General features: G+C 48.2%; 1 protein-coding gene across 2 annotated transcripts in view; it reads right to left on the bottom strand.

The window, feature by feature from the left end:
* Positions 1 to 934: 934 nt before the first annotated feature.
* Positions 935 to 14,597, bottom strand: part of SLC6A6 (solute carrier family 6 member 6) — a 466,708-nt gene continuing 453,045 nt past the window's right edge. The window contains exon 15 of one of the 2 annotated variants that reach the window (XM_069643408.1): positions 935 to 10,227. In XM_069643408.1, the coding sequence (XP_069499509.1) occupies positions 10,084 to 10,227 (144 nt within the window). In that variant the 3' untranslated portion in view covers positions 935 to 10,083. The remainder of the gene's footprint in view (positions 10,228 to 14,597) is intronic. The other variant, XR_011301897.1, reaches the window with a different exon arrangement.

Here is a 14,597-nt window from a genome sequence, read left to right as displayed (position 1 = left end):
ATATAGTGTAATGGCCACAGCATACAGTAATGGCTCATGCAGTGCTTTAATTAGGGTGTGAAATGGAGAGGAGCCTTAGCCAAGGGGACGTGGCCTAAGTGCTTGCCCTGACCATGACCTTAAGAGGACATAGCCTGACCCAAACATAAGACCCTCAAAACATGTATTTTGGAACACTTAGCACGGTCTCCTGTAGTCTTGTTTGTATATAGTCTGAGTATTGTAAGCACATCTCCTTGGCTCGGTTCGCAACTCAGCATGTGAACAGTTCAATCAGTGAGTAAATGGCCCTCATTTTATAAATAAATCACCTATGAAAACAGGAGGGGGACAAATAGTACCAATGTGGGTTTCTGGTTGCTTTGTATAAAAGCAAACAGAATTGGGGTAAATAAAAATGAAATGGTTTTATACTTGACAAATCTGTGCTAGTGATTCAAGCATGCAATCCTTCTGGCCACACATTGCAAGACACACTGGACATGCCGCTTTTTTTTTTAAATGCGTCCCAATACCTACCGGAATTGTGGTGTGGGACAGCGCCAGCTTGCACGTGATCCTTTGGCTGCGCAGAGGAGACGTGGTCCTTTCACATCCTGTCAATTGATTGCTCCCTTGCAATTATCAGTTACGCAAGCAAAGCTCTTGAATTGGCTTTCAGACTCCTAAAGTGACTGTTAGAGCCTAGCCCCTCAACACAGGATTAATTGTATGGCTTCTTATTAGTGGGTAACAGAAGGGCCTCTGGAGCGGCATTGGGAGAAGGGGGCAAGCTATTTTTAGCCCCGCCCCCATCCAGGCTAGCTCCAGCCCACTTAAAGGCCTGCCCTTTTCGTGCCTTTAAAATGTAATGTGCTGGTTACCCTGAATTCTGTTGCAAAATACCTAAACCAACGCGAGAGGGAAACATTGCGCACAGCACCAGACGGAAGGCTCCTGTTTTCAATTTTCCATTTATTTCGATATTTTAAATCGATTACAAAGGTTTCTAAAAAATAAAAGCAATCTTAGTTAAGATGTTGGCATAGTGAGCATGACTATTGTACTTGGAGGTGCATCTACAAAATATTAGCATTTCATGAAAATCAGTGCAAATATACATATATTTGACAGTACAAAACTAGCATCTTTTATTAAACAGTACTACAATTCGGATATTTCTATCCTATGTTATTTGTTCTGATTAACGAACTGATGTTTAAGTAACTCTGACGGCAAATTCATTGCACATCCATTTAAGAGGTGATTTGCAAGAGGAGATGTTACAGTGGTCAGTCACTAATCTGACCGGCAGGACATTATGTTGCACTCAGGGCATTTCATGCACCGTGCAGCTGGCAAGTCTACACTGTGAGCACTTCCAACATTGCAACCTCTGTGGCAGGCCACAATCTTAAGAGTTTGGAGTTTTCCTGCACCTTAAAGCGGATAACATCCGTTGCGCACTGCCAGCATTGTCTACACTGATAAGGGGGAAGACCCCCCAGTTCTGCACGTTTTGCGTATCATGCACTGTGCAGGATCCCATACTACACTGTGGGGGATTCTCGGCACTGTGACGCCTACACTGTGGGGATTCTCGGTACTATGAAGGGCTGGGTGCCAATCCTACACTGTGGGGATTCTCTGCACTGTGAAGGGCTAGGTGCCAACCCTACACTGCAGCAGCGATTCCCGGTACTGTGAAGGGCTAGGTGCCAACCCTACACTGCAGCAGGGATTCTCTGCACCGTGAAGGGTTGGATGCCACTCCTACACTGGGGATTCTGGGCACTGTGAAGGGCTACGCTTCAATCCTACACTGCAGTGATTCTGGGCATTGTGAAGGGCTGCTTCAATCCTACACTGCAGTGATTCTGGGCATTGTGAAGGGTTGCTTCAATCCTACACTGGGGATTCTGGCAACTGTAAAGGGCTACGCTTCAATCCTACACTGCAGTGATTCTGGGCATTGTGAAGGGCTGCTTCAACCCTACACTGCAGTGATTCTGGGCATTGTGAAGGGCTGCTTCAACCCTACACTGTGGGGATTCTCGGTACTATGAAGGGCCGGGTGCCAACCCTACACTGTGGGGGATTCTTGGTACTATGAAGGGCTCGGTGCCAACCATACACTGTGGGGGATTCTCGGTACTATGAAGGGCTGGGTGCCAACCCTACACTGTGGGTATTCTCTGTACTGTGAAGGGCTGGGTCTGAAACCTACACTGGGGATTCTCGGTACAGTGAAGGGATGGGTGCCAATCCTACCCTGGGGATTCTCGGTACTATGAAGGGCTAGGTGCCAATCCTACACTGTGGGTATTCTCGGCACTGTGAAGGGCTAGGTGCCAACCCTACACTGGGGATTCTCGGTACTGTGAAGGGCTAGGTGCCAACCCTACACTGGGGATTCTCGGCACTGTGAAGGGCTAGGTGCCAATCCTACACTGGGGAATTCTCTGCACTGTGAAGGGCTAGGTGCCAATCCTAAACTGTGGGTATTCTCTGCACTGTGAAGGGCTAGGTGTCAATCCTAAACTGTGGGTATTCTTGGCACTGTGAAGGGCTAGGTGCCATTCCTACACTGTGGGGGTTCTCTACACTATGAAGGGCTAGGTGCCAACCCTAAACTGTGGGGATTCTCTGCACTGTGAAGGGCTAGGTGCCAACCCTACACTGGGGATTCTCTGCACTGTGAAGGGCTAGGTGCCAACCCTAGACTGTGGGGATTCTCTGCACTGTGAAAGGCTAGGTGCACGTCCTACACTGTGGGGATTCTCTTCACTGTGAAGGGCTAGATGCCATTCCTACACTGTGGGTATTCTCGGCACTGTGAAGGGCTGGGTTTGAATCCTACACTGTGGGGATTCTCTGCACTGTGAAGGGCTAGATGCCATTCCTACACTGGGGATTCTTGGTACTGTGAAGGGCTAGGTGCCAACCCTACACTGGGGGATTCTCTACACTGTGAGGGGCTGGGTGCCATTCCTGCACTGTGGATATTCCCTGCACTGCAAAGTGCTAGGTGCCACTCCTACACTGTGGGGATTCTGGGCACCGTGAAGAGCTAGGCTTCATTCCTACACTGCAGCAGAGATTCCCTGCACTGTGAAGGGCTAGGTACCAATCTTACGCTGTGGGGATTCTCTGTACTGTGAAGGGATAGGTGCCAACCCTACACTGCAGGGATTCTCTGCACTGTGAAGGGATAGATGCCAACCCTACACTGTGGGGATTCTGTGCACTGTGAAGGGCTAGGTACCAACCTTACACTTTGGGGATTATCTGCACTGTGAAGGGCTAGGTGCCAACCCTACATTGTGGGGGATTCTCTGCACTGTGAAGGGCTGGATGCCAAGCCTACACTGTGGGGGATTCTTGGAACTTGAAGGGCTAGGTGCCAATCCTACACTGTGGGGGAATTCTCTGTACTGTGAAGGGCTAGGTGCCAATCCTACATTGTGGGGGATTCTCTGCACTGTGAAGGGCTAGGTGCCAACCCTAGACTGTGGGGATTCTCTGCACTGTGAAAGGCTAGGTGCACATCCTACACTTTGGGGATTCTCTGTACTGTGAAGGGCTAGGTGCCATCCCTACACTGTGGGGATTCTCTGCACGGTGAAGGGATAGGTGCCAACCCTATACTGTGGGGATTCTCGGCACTGTGAAGGGCTAGGTGCCAATCCTACACTGGGGAATTCTCTGCACTGTGAAGGGCTAGGTGCCAATCCTAAACTGTGGGTATTCTCTGCACTGTGAAGGGCTAGGTGTCAATCCTAAACTGTGGGTATTCTTGGCACTGTGAAGGGCTAGGTGCCATTCCTACACTGTGGGGGTTCTCTACACTATGAAGGGCTAGGTGCCAACCCTAAACTGTGGGGATTCTCTGCACTGTGAAGGGCTAGGTGCCAACCCTACACTGGGGATTCTCTGCACTGTGAAGGGCTAGGTGCCAACCCTAGACTGTGGGGATTCTCTGCACTGTGAAAGGCTAGGTGCACGTCCTACACTGTGGGGATTCTCTTCACTGTGAAGGGCTAGATGCCATTCCTACACTGTGGGTATTCTCGGCACTGTGAAGGGCTGGGTTTGAATCCTACACTGTGGGGATTCTCTGCACTGTGAAGGGCTAGATGCCATTCCTACACTGGGGATTCTTGGTACTGTGAAGGGCTAGGTGCCAACCCTACACTGGGGGGATTCTCTGCACTGTGAGGGGCTGGGTGCCATTCCTGCACTGTGGATATTCCCTGCACTGCAAAGTGCTAGGTGCCACTCCTACACTGTGGGGATTCTGGGCACCGTGAAGAGCTAGGCTTCATTCCTACACTGCAGCAGAGATTCCCTGCACTGTGAAGGGCTAGGTACCAATCTTACACTGTGGGGATTCTCTGTACTGTGAAGGGATAGGTGCCAACCCTACACTGCAGGGATTCTCTGCACTGTGAAGGGATAGATGCCAACCCTACACTGTGGGGATTCTGTGCACTGTGAAGGGCTAGGTACCAACCTTACACTTTGGGGATTATCTGCACTGTGAAGGGCTAGGTGCCAACCCTACATTGTGGGGGATTCTCTGCACTGTGAAGGGCTGGATGCCAAGCCTACACTGTGGGGGATTCTTGGAACTTGAAGGGCTAGGTGCCAATCCTACACTGTGGGGGAATTCTCTGTACTGTGAAGGGCTAGGTGCCAATCCTACATTGTGGGGGATTCTCTGCACTGTGAAGGGCTAGGTGCCAACCCTAGACTGTGGGGATTCTCTGCACTGTGAAAGGCTAGGTGCACATCCTACACTTTGGGGATTCTCTGTACTGTGAAGGGCTAGGTGCCATCCCTACACTGTGGGGATTCTCTGCACGGTGAAGGGATAGGTGCCAACCCTATACTGTGGGGATTCTCGGCACTGTGAAGGGCTAGGTGCCAATCCTACACTGGGGAATTCTCTGCACTGTGAAGGGCTAGGTGCCAATCCTAAACTGTGGGTATTCTCTGCACTGTGAAGGGCTAGGTGTCAATCCTAAACTGTGGGTATTCTTGGCACTGTGAAGGGCTAGGTGCCATTCCTACACTGTGGGGGTTCTCTACACTATGAAGGGCTAGGTGCCAACCCTAAACTGTGGGGATTCTCTGCACTGTGAAGGGCTAGGTGCCAACCCTACACTGGGGATTCTCTGCACTGTGAAGGGCTAGGTGCCAACCCTAGACTGTGGGGATTCTCTGCACTGTGAAAGGCTAGGTGCACGTCCTACACTGTGGGGATTCTCTTCACTGTGAAGGGCTAGATGCCATTCCTACACTGTGGGTATTCTCGGCACTGTGAAGGGCTGGGTTTGAATCCTACACTGTGGGGATTCTCTGCACTGTGAAGGGCTAGATGCCATTCCTACACTGGGGATTCTTGGTACTGTGAAGGGCTAGGTGCCAACCCTACACTGGGGGGATTCTCTGCACTGAGAGGGGCTGGGTGCCATTCCTGCACTGTGGATATTCCCTGCACTGCAAAGTGCTAGGTGCCACTCCTACACTGTGGGGATTCTGGGCACCGTGAAGAGCTAGGCTTCATTCCTACACTGCAGCAGAGATTCCCTGCACTGTGAAGGGCTACGCTTCAATCCTACGCTGTGGGTATTCTGGGCATTGTGAAGGGTTATGCTTCAATCCTACAGTGTGGGGATTCTGGGTACTATGAAGGGCTGCTTCAATCCTACACTGTGGGGTTTCTGGGCACTGTGAAGGGCTGCTTCAATCCTACACTGTGGGGATTCTGGGCACTGTGAAGGGCTACGCTTCAATCCTAAACTCCGGGGATTCTGGTCACTGTGAAGGACTGCTTCAATCTTACACTGTGGGGATTCTGGGCACTGTGAAGGGCTACACTTCAATCCTATACTGTGGGGATTCTGGGTACTGTGAAGGGCTACGCTTCAATCCTACACTGTGGGGATTCTGGGCACTGTGAAGGGCTACGCTTCAATCCTACACTGTGGGGATTCTGGGCACTGTGAAGGGCTGCTTCAATCCTACACTGCAGGGATTCTGGGCACTGTAAAGGGCTATGCTTCAATCCTACATTGTGGGGATTCTGGGCACTGTGAAGGGCTACGCTTCAATCCTACAGTGGGGGGATTCTGGGCACTGTGAAGGGCTGCTTCAATCCTACACTGAGGGGATTCTGGGGACTGTGAAGGACTGCTTCAATCCTACACTGTGGGGATTCTGGGCACTGTGAAGGGCTGCTTCAATCCTACACTGAGGGGATTCTGGGGACTGTGAAGGACTGCTTCAATCCTACACTGAGGGGATTCTGGAGACTGTGAAGGACTGCTTCAATCCTACACTGTGGGGATTCTGGGCACTGCAAATGGGTAGGCACTAAACCAACACTTTGGGGATTCTCAACACTCTGAAGGGCTACATGCTAATCCTACACTGTCTGAGGGCATTTTCTCAACTTGGAAAGCTGTGGTTGGCAGTGGTGCCCTACGGGCATCATCTGCACTGTGAGGTGGCGGGCATCCGCATTGCCGCGCTATTTTCTGCAAAATAAAAGGGCAGTCCATACCCGATCCATATGGGCACTTTTATAGGCATATTTCCTGCATTCTGAAAAAGAAGGGCCCGCCCCTACACTGTGCCACTTCTCTGCACTGTGAAATGGCAGACATACTTCCCACCCTTTGGGTATGTCGTGACACCATGGCATGAAGGGGGTCCAGATACCACAGTGGAGCAGAAGTTGGGCATCGGGTGAAGCACGCTGAATCGGGGTTTGTTGGTGGTGGGCAGAGAACCCAAGGGGTGATGTATAGTTAGGAGGGGATCTCCAAACATAAACTACACGACCAATGGCGTTGAGCACATGCACCTGAGACTTTCAATGTGCATGGCATTGGAGAAGATCGAAAATAAAAAGGTTTTCAACTAATGTGTTTCTGATAAGGAAGCCATCTGAGAGTGTTATTAAAGTATGTGATGGCTGATGCGCAAGTTTGATCAGAAATGCAGGAGAAGGTTTGCAGGATTGCCCTAAAGAAGGGCAAAATGTGACCGGGTAGTGGCTTGCTCCATGACAATGTTAACGTGTTCACATTAGTGAATGCTCTGTTGTATGTAGGAGAGCTTCTAGTCTAAGGCCTTACTAGACAGTGGCCTACAGTGATCCCACGGGAGGGGGGTCTGCAACCTTTGGCTCTGCGGATGTTTTGGACTCCATTTCCCATTATATCTAACCAGCATAGTCAATGTGGAGGGATCATGGCTTTTGTCGTCCAGAACGTCTGGCAAGCTGCAGGTTGCTGTCCCTTGCCCTACAAGCAACGAATGTGATGCGACTGCCATCGAAGGGAAGCAGCAAACTCTTCATTTTTCCTAGGGTGGCAAACGTCCTAGGACAGGGCCTGTACATAAGCAGGTAAAGCCGTTTATATCTGCTTAATGAATCAGTGTTTTATAACCTCGACTCTATGGCTCATAGAGACCAGGACTGGTCTCTTGCACAGCCCTTCTAGGTGGCGAGATAATTGCTAGCATGGCGCATACAGACCCAGTCCCACTAAGTCCTTCAGGCTGAATGCAGTTTATTTATTTTCGTGTGTTTGTGGATGCGTGTGACCCATGCACAGTTACACCTATAGAATTGTCTATGCGCTCTTCAGGGATGGCAAAGGGTGTCTGAAGTACTTTGCATCCCCAAAAAGGCTGGGATCAGTGGTCAAAGAGACCGATGGGGGTTAGGATGGTGTGAGCACCAAGTACTCCTGTCACTACTTAGTAATCGTTGACTCCTCGAACATAATGTTGGGTTCCTGACAGCCAATCGGGTACTAGGGCTTCTGCGCAATAATTCTATGTAGAGCGCAGCATTCCATGGCTCCTGGTTGCTGGGGGCGCCTCATGCAATTGTCATGTTTTGTCAGCACTGACTCTGGTGGTCTCATCACTCCCTGTAGATGGCTGTGTCCTCTCTGGGTTTTCTATAAATATATATATATATATATATATATATATATATATATATATATATATGTGTGTTTATTACATGAAGGGCACATCTAACCCAGTGCTGCAGAGTGCAGGTTGCCCAGCAGCAACAGAATTTTAGTTTAATTAAAATAGTCAATAGCCCCCCAATTTTACCCAGCAGCAGACTTTTCGTCCCAGTTCTGAACATTTGCGTTCCTACAGCTAGACATTGACGTGGCACACCCCTTCCTTTGCATTTCAACTTCACAGTGCCTCGCATTTTCCCTCTACTCTGTAGGCACATGTTTAAGAGAATCCTCCCCTGCAAAGCAATTTACATTCTATCTCAAAGTCGTAGAGTAAGTTAGCAAATGGCAATTGACAGCAAAATGAAATCACAGTAAATGTCCTCTACAGTGCGAGCACCACCGCGGGTTCTCAACTGGGCCAACCAATGAACAATACAACAAGAACTCACCATTAGAGATGCTCTGTAAACCAGGTGGTTGGAAGGGCAGTGGTAGCTGGTCTGATCCCCTGTCATAGTGAAAACTCATTGTGCAAGGAGGCAGTGGAAGCGGTCTGCTCCTCTGATGTAATGAGAACACATTGTGTAAGGAGGCAGTGGAAGCGGTCTGCTCCTCTGATGTAATGAGAACCCATTGTGCAAGGAGGCAGTGGAAGCGCTCTGATCCTCTAATGTAGTGAAAACCAATTGTGTAAGGAGGCAGTGGAAGTGGTCTGAACCTCTGATGTAATGAGAACCCATTGTGCAAGGAGGCAGTGGAAACGGTCTGCTCCTCTGATGTAATCAGAACACATTGTGTAAGGAGGCAGTGGAAGCTGTATGAACCTCTGATGTAGTGAAGACCCATTGTGAAAGGAGGCAGTGGAAGGTGCAAGGAGGTAGTGGAGGGGTCTGAACCTCTGATGTAGTGAGAACCCATTGTACAAAGAGGCGGTGGAGGGTTCTGATCCTCTGGTGCAAGGAGGCAGTGGAAGCGCTCTGATCCTCTGATGTAGTGAAAACCCATTGTGTAAGGAGGCAGTGGAAGTGGCCCAAACCTCTGATGTAGTGAGAACCCATTGTCCAAGGAGGCAGTGGAAGTGGTCCGAATTTCTGATGTAGTGAGAACCCATTGTGCAAGGAGGCAGTGGAAGCGTTCTGAACCTCGGATGTAGTGAGAACCCCTTGTGCAAGGAAGCAGTGGAAGCGGTCTGAACCTCTGATGTAGTGAGAACCCCTTGTGCAAGGAGGCAGTGAAAGCGGTCTGAACCTCTGATGTAGTGAGAACCCCTTGTGCAAGGAGGCAGTGGAAGCGGTCTGAACCTCGAATGTAGTGAGAGCCCATTGTCTAAGGAGGCAGTGGAAGCGGTCTGAACCTCTGATGTAGTGAGAACCCCTTGTGCAAGGAGGCAGAGGAAGCGGTCTGAACCTCTGATGTAGTGAGAACCCCTTGTGCAAGGAGGCAGAGGAAGCGGTCTGAACCTCGGATGTAGTGAGAACCCCATGTGCAAGGAGGCAGAGGAAGCGGTCTGAACCTCGGATGTAGTGAGAACCCCTTGTGCAAGGAGGCAGAGGAAGCGGTCTGAACCTCTGATGTAGTGAGAACCCCTTGTGCAAGGAGGCAGAGGAAGCGGTCTGAACCTCGGATGTAGTGAGAACCCCTTGTGCAAGGAGGCAGAGGAAGCGGTATGAACCTCGGATGTAGTGAGAACTCCTTGTGCAAGGAGGCAGTGGAAGCACTCTGAACCTCTGATTTAGTGAGAACCCCTTGGCAAGGAGGCAGTGGAAGACGGACTGCCCATCTGACGAAGCAGGGGTTCATTGGACAGTATTTGAAGCTGATCTACCATCTGGACCGGCCAGATGCCATGGGGCATGGAGGGCAGCGTAGACAGATCTGACCTATGTGCACAGTGAGAGTTCATGGTCTGTAGGTGAGAATGATTTGACCCCCACCTACAGCAGGAGTCCATAGTGATGGCATTGGAGCCTGAACCAGACCCCTTGGGCAGCACGTGCATGGTGGCCTGTGGATTCTAGTCCAAACTCTTGCACAGCAAGAGTCTGTGGTCCGCGAGCGGCAGTGGAAGCTGGCCTGCACCTCTCAATGCATGAGGGAAGGATGGGTCCTACATCATGGTCTCCACAATGACGTGGGTTGCCTTGCTGTAATCTCCGTTGGGTGTTCCATTTGGGCAGAATGGGGCGGCGGCTGCTTCAGGCTCCTTGGCCCAGCGGTTCACTTCTCGGGGGGCAGCCACAGACTTTATCCTCTGCAGGAAAAGCACAGTGTGAGAAAGCGAGATGTTACACCAAGGGCCTGACATGCCGTGTCTTATAGCAGAGCTGTACATTACATTGCATTGGCGCATTTATCTGAACAACATCTGCATTCTCAGGACCACTGGTGCAGAAACAAAAGTGTACTTGTTTTACTCTTTACTTAACCCTTTGGGGGCTATTTCGAGACTTGATAGTTGTTCTAGCCCACAATATGGATTCAAATTTAAATTCATGATTGTCTTTTTGGATGCAAAGAAATAAAGAAAAGCAACATTAAATGTATATTATATCAAAATTGTAAAGTTACATGGATACATTTTAGGGCTGCATTAATACGCAATAAACACAAAAAACATCAAAAAGCAGATGCTTTTAAGGGGTCAGCATGAAATGCATGTACCGAGGATGGAGCGTCACCCTAACAATGTGGTGTGGTGGAGTCAGGTAAAATATCAGGGCGTAAAGGTCAACAGGGAATTATTGAAGCAATAGAACCCGAGGAGGGAGGGCAGTACCGGTCGGGTAATGCCCCCCTCTGAGGGTCCTATTTCTATTAGTACCCCAGCACATCATAGTGGGGTACTAATAGCAATTTTTCTCTTGTTGAGAAACAACATTGAAACCGTTTCTCAATACTAGGAAAAAAGGTAAACAAAATGGCCGTCAGGGAGATGGGACTACATGTAGTCCCTGCTCCCTTTGCATGGCAGCCATTAAAAAGATAGAGAAAAAGTTAAAAAAACCAAAATGGATGCCATGATAGGGGGCGAAGCGACTACATGTAGTCCCTTCCCCCTTTCCATGGCGGCCTGACGAGGAAAGCAAAGGAACTCTGCGCGACATGGAGCTCTTGAACTGCAGCCAGTTAGTAATTTTCAGCCAGGTAAGGACCCGGCACGGTCAGTTTTTTTTTACCAATCTGATTGTCCCTCACCAGGTACTAATAACAGAGAACATGTCTTTAGAAGCCCATTTATGGTACAGCATCTTCCTTTGAAACTAGGACTGGTAAAGTCAGCAGTTTAGCATTTGCTAGAAGGAAATCCTTTGCTTCACAGACATTGTAACCCAGCAAAGTGTTCAGTGAGGTGGCCTGCGTGAGCACTCCCACGAGAGAGCAGTTTAGTGTCCCCACACACCACAGCCCCTGCATACAGCTCTGTATTTGACATCTTGAGGGTCTGTAATGTCTATTGCTTGAAACATCCTACATAGCTATAGCAATGGCTTAGGCATCCTTTATAAGAGCTTAAAATAATGATGATACCTAAGTACCACTGATGAGCTAAAATGATATAGTCATGGATCGATCACTGAAGCTCTAGAAGCTGTGCAATGAAGAAGCCCTTCATCTCCTCACAAAGAAAATGGCTGCCAGATGATTCACACCCCACGTCAGAGCCCTGAAGAAAAGAAATAAGAAACCGCAGCAAGAATGGAGGAAACGCTAAAACCAACAGGTTAAAACCATGCACCAGAAACACTTCGACTATATAAAGCTGAAATCCTGAAAGCAAAAAACTATAAGATACCAAACATATCTCCGAAGCGAGCCACAGCCAGAAAGAAATGTTCAGCATCCTCAAAGAAATAGAAATGCAACAGCTTGCAATAATGCACCCACTCCCTCGCAGAAACTATGTGATGGCCTTACAAACCTCTTCAAAAACTAAATCATAAACATCCAACAAGTTGTCAACACTATGGCCAAGGACACAAACAACAACTTTGCTAACAAACCAACTCCAAATGCAACCACCAGACTAAACTACTTCACACCAATTACGACAGAAGCCTTCCCTAAACTGGTGAAGGAAAGCAACAAAGCTGGGTCACCAGTAGACCCTTGCCCACCAGCCAGCTCCAAGAACATCCTCAGCAAGGGGACGCCTGCAGAATATTTTCACAACCTAATAAACCACTCGCTGGCAACAGGAACCGTACAACAGAGTCTCAAAGCAGTACACATTAAACCACTTCTCAAAGAACCCTCAAGAAACACAGACAACCCAACCAACTACTGACCTATTTAAAACATTCCCTACCCAACACAACTCCTACAATCTACATACATGGACAAATCCTGGCACATGTAGAAACCTAGCATCTTGTGGACCAGGCACAAGTCAGCTTAAGACTTATGAGAGGAACGGAATCAGCACTGCTCTCCATCTGCGATGACCCAAAAAGGAACTTGGACTCCAACATCACTTCAGCACTAAAACTAGTAAACCTTTTAGCCGCCTTCAAAACAGTCGACCGTGCAATGCTCATCAAAAGAATTCAAGGACTAGGGATTAGTGACACTGCACCACTATAGATAAAGTCCTTCCTGACAGAAATAAAGGAATCCACCTGATTACCACCTTGCAGCTCAGCACAGCTCACACCAACCTGTGGGTTTCCACAAAGATGATCTCTCTCGCCACAACTCTTCAACGTTTAAATGCCCCACTGTTGAAACTCATCAAAATAAATGAACTCCCTTGCTACAACTCTGCAAATGACACAAATTATTTACAAAATCAACACCACTAAAGAGATATATTTTATTTGCATAGTGCCTATACACAAGAGTTTCAAAGCACTTCAAGGCAGGGGAGGGGGTAAGGGTAAAATACAGTACATTCTTATGAAGGCCTTCAGACATTTAAGAATGGCAAATAAACTATCGTACTAGGCCTGACGACATTTCTGATAGTACAAGAGCATTGACAATATGAGGGAGGGATGAGGTGGGGGAGGAAGAGGAGGGAACTAACAACAGATTGTCATACTAGGCCTGACAACATTTCTGATCGTGTAAGTGCATTGACTAAGTGGAGGGAAAGGGGGGAGAAGAGAAGGAACAGGCAGGGACAGGAAAGGATGTAGAGATAAACTGAGCATCAGAATAAGTAAGGTGGGCTCCATGATGTGGTCGTCTGTTTCCTTATCCCTTTACCAAACCCATAGCAACTCCCTCACACAAATACATGGATGGCCAAGCAGCAACAGCCTCAAACCCAACCCGAACAAAACAGAAATCATGAACTCACCCAACAACCCCTCGACCAAACAGCACATACCATGGCTACCGAAATGGGAAATACCCTGGAAGCTTCCAAAGTAATTGAAAATCTCAGAATCTTAATGCACAATACCCTACCACTCATTCAGTAAGTCAATGCAGTAATGAAGAAGTGCTTCTTCCATCTATGCACAATCAAACGGCTACTACCTTGTATCACCATACCACGTAGAACACAGGCTATCATATCCCTCGTCATGTCAGGAATAGATTATGCTTACAGAATCTACCTTGGAATGCTGAAATAACTCACCAAAACACTGCAACATATACAAAATGCATCAGCAAGACTCCTGCTCAGACTCGCTAAGGGAGAACACCTTACACCAGAACTAAGAGCCCCACACTGGCCTCCAGTCAAATAAAACATTTACTTCAAAACCCTCTTCATAGCCCTCAGAGCAATCCATGACCAAGGAGCAGAATCCCTGCAAGAAGAAATCTCCATCTACGGACCGTAGCGTCCATCTGAGACCCAGCAATGACATATGTCTGGACTCCGAACTATATGCGGAAATGAAAATATGGTGATCAGCCTTCTCATACCCTTTAGCAAAACTAGGACATATGCACAGTAGAGGAACACTTGGCCTTCAGGAAATCACTACAAACTGGCTCTTTAATTTGCCAACCTAGAAAACATAGCACGGTCTTAGATAAACACCCAACCACAATACAAAGGCATACCCCATGAATGATGGGTCCATTTTGGCCTCCTGGATCAATTCAACCAATTGGCAGGACCAGCGAAAGAAACCGTAATAACTCTCACCACTGCATAAGGAACTTCAGCCAAAACTAAACAATCGACGCAACATCAACTTAAGGACTTCCCCATCCCTACAATGAACCCTCCTAAAACTCTCCACATAGATGCAGATACACATCACAATTACCAAATACAACACCCACTCATGATTAGCACAACACCAACTCTCAATTCTTGCAGCAAAATGCAGGGGGCAGATGTACGTGGGGAAACCAAGGGCCAGATTACAGAAATTTTGCACTGGTGCAAGTGAAATGTTTGTACGGTATTACCACTAGGGCAAAGTTTGGCCTTTTTTTTAAAATACTGGTACACATTAAAAACCATTGCACCTCGACAAGTACAATTTGGCATATTAAAAGCACCATGGCTAAAATTGTCCTAGTGCTAAAACAATACATTTTTGATGCATTTCTGCACCAGGGCAAAGTTAGACGTAGTGAAAATCCCTCTGGTTTTGCATTAGGGCAATTTTTGCCCTGGTGCTTTTAATATGCCCAACTGCACTTGTCGAGGTGCAA

The sequence above is a fragment of the Ambystoma mexicanum genome, chromosome 2p (genome assembly GCF_040938575.1).
Source record: "Ambystoma mexicanum isolate Mex_15411 chromosome 2p, UKY_AmexF1_1, whole genome shotgun sequence".
Classification (NCBI taxonomy): Eukaryota; Metazoa; Chordata; class Amphibia; order Caudata; family Ambystomatidae; genus Ambystoma; species Ambystoma mexicanum.
This window is presented reverse-complemented; position numbering and strand designations above follow the sequence as displayed.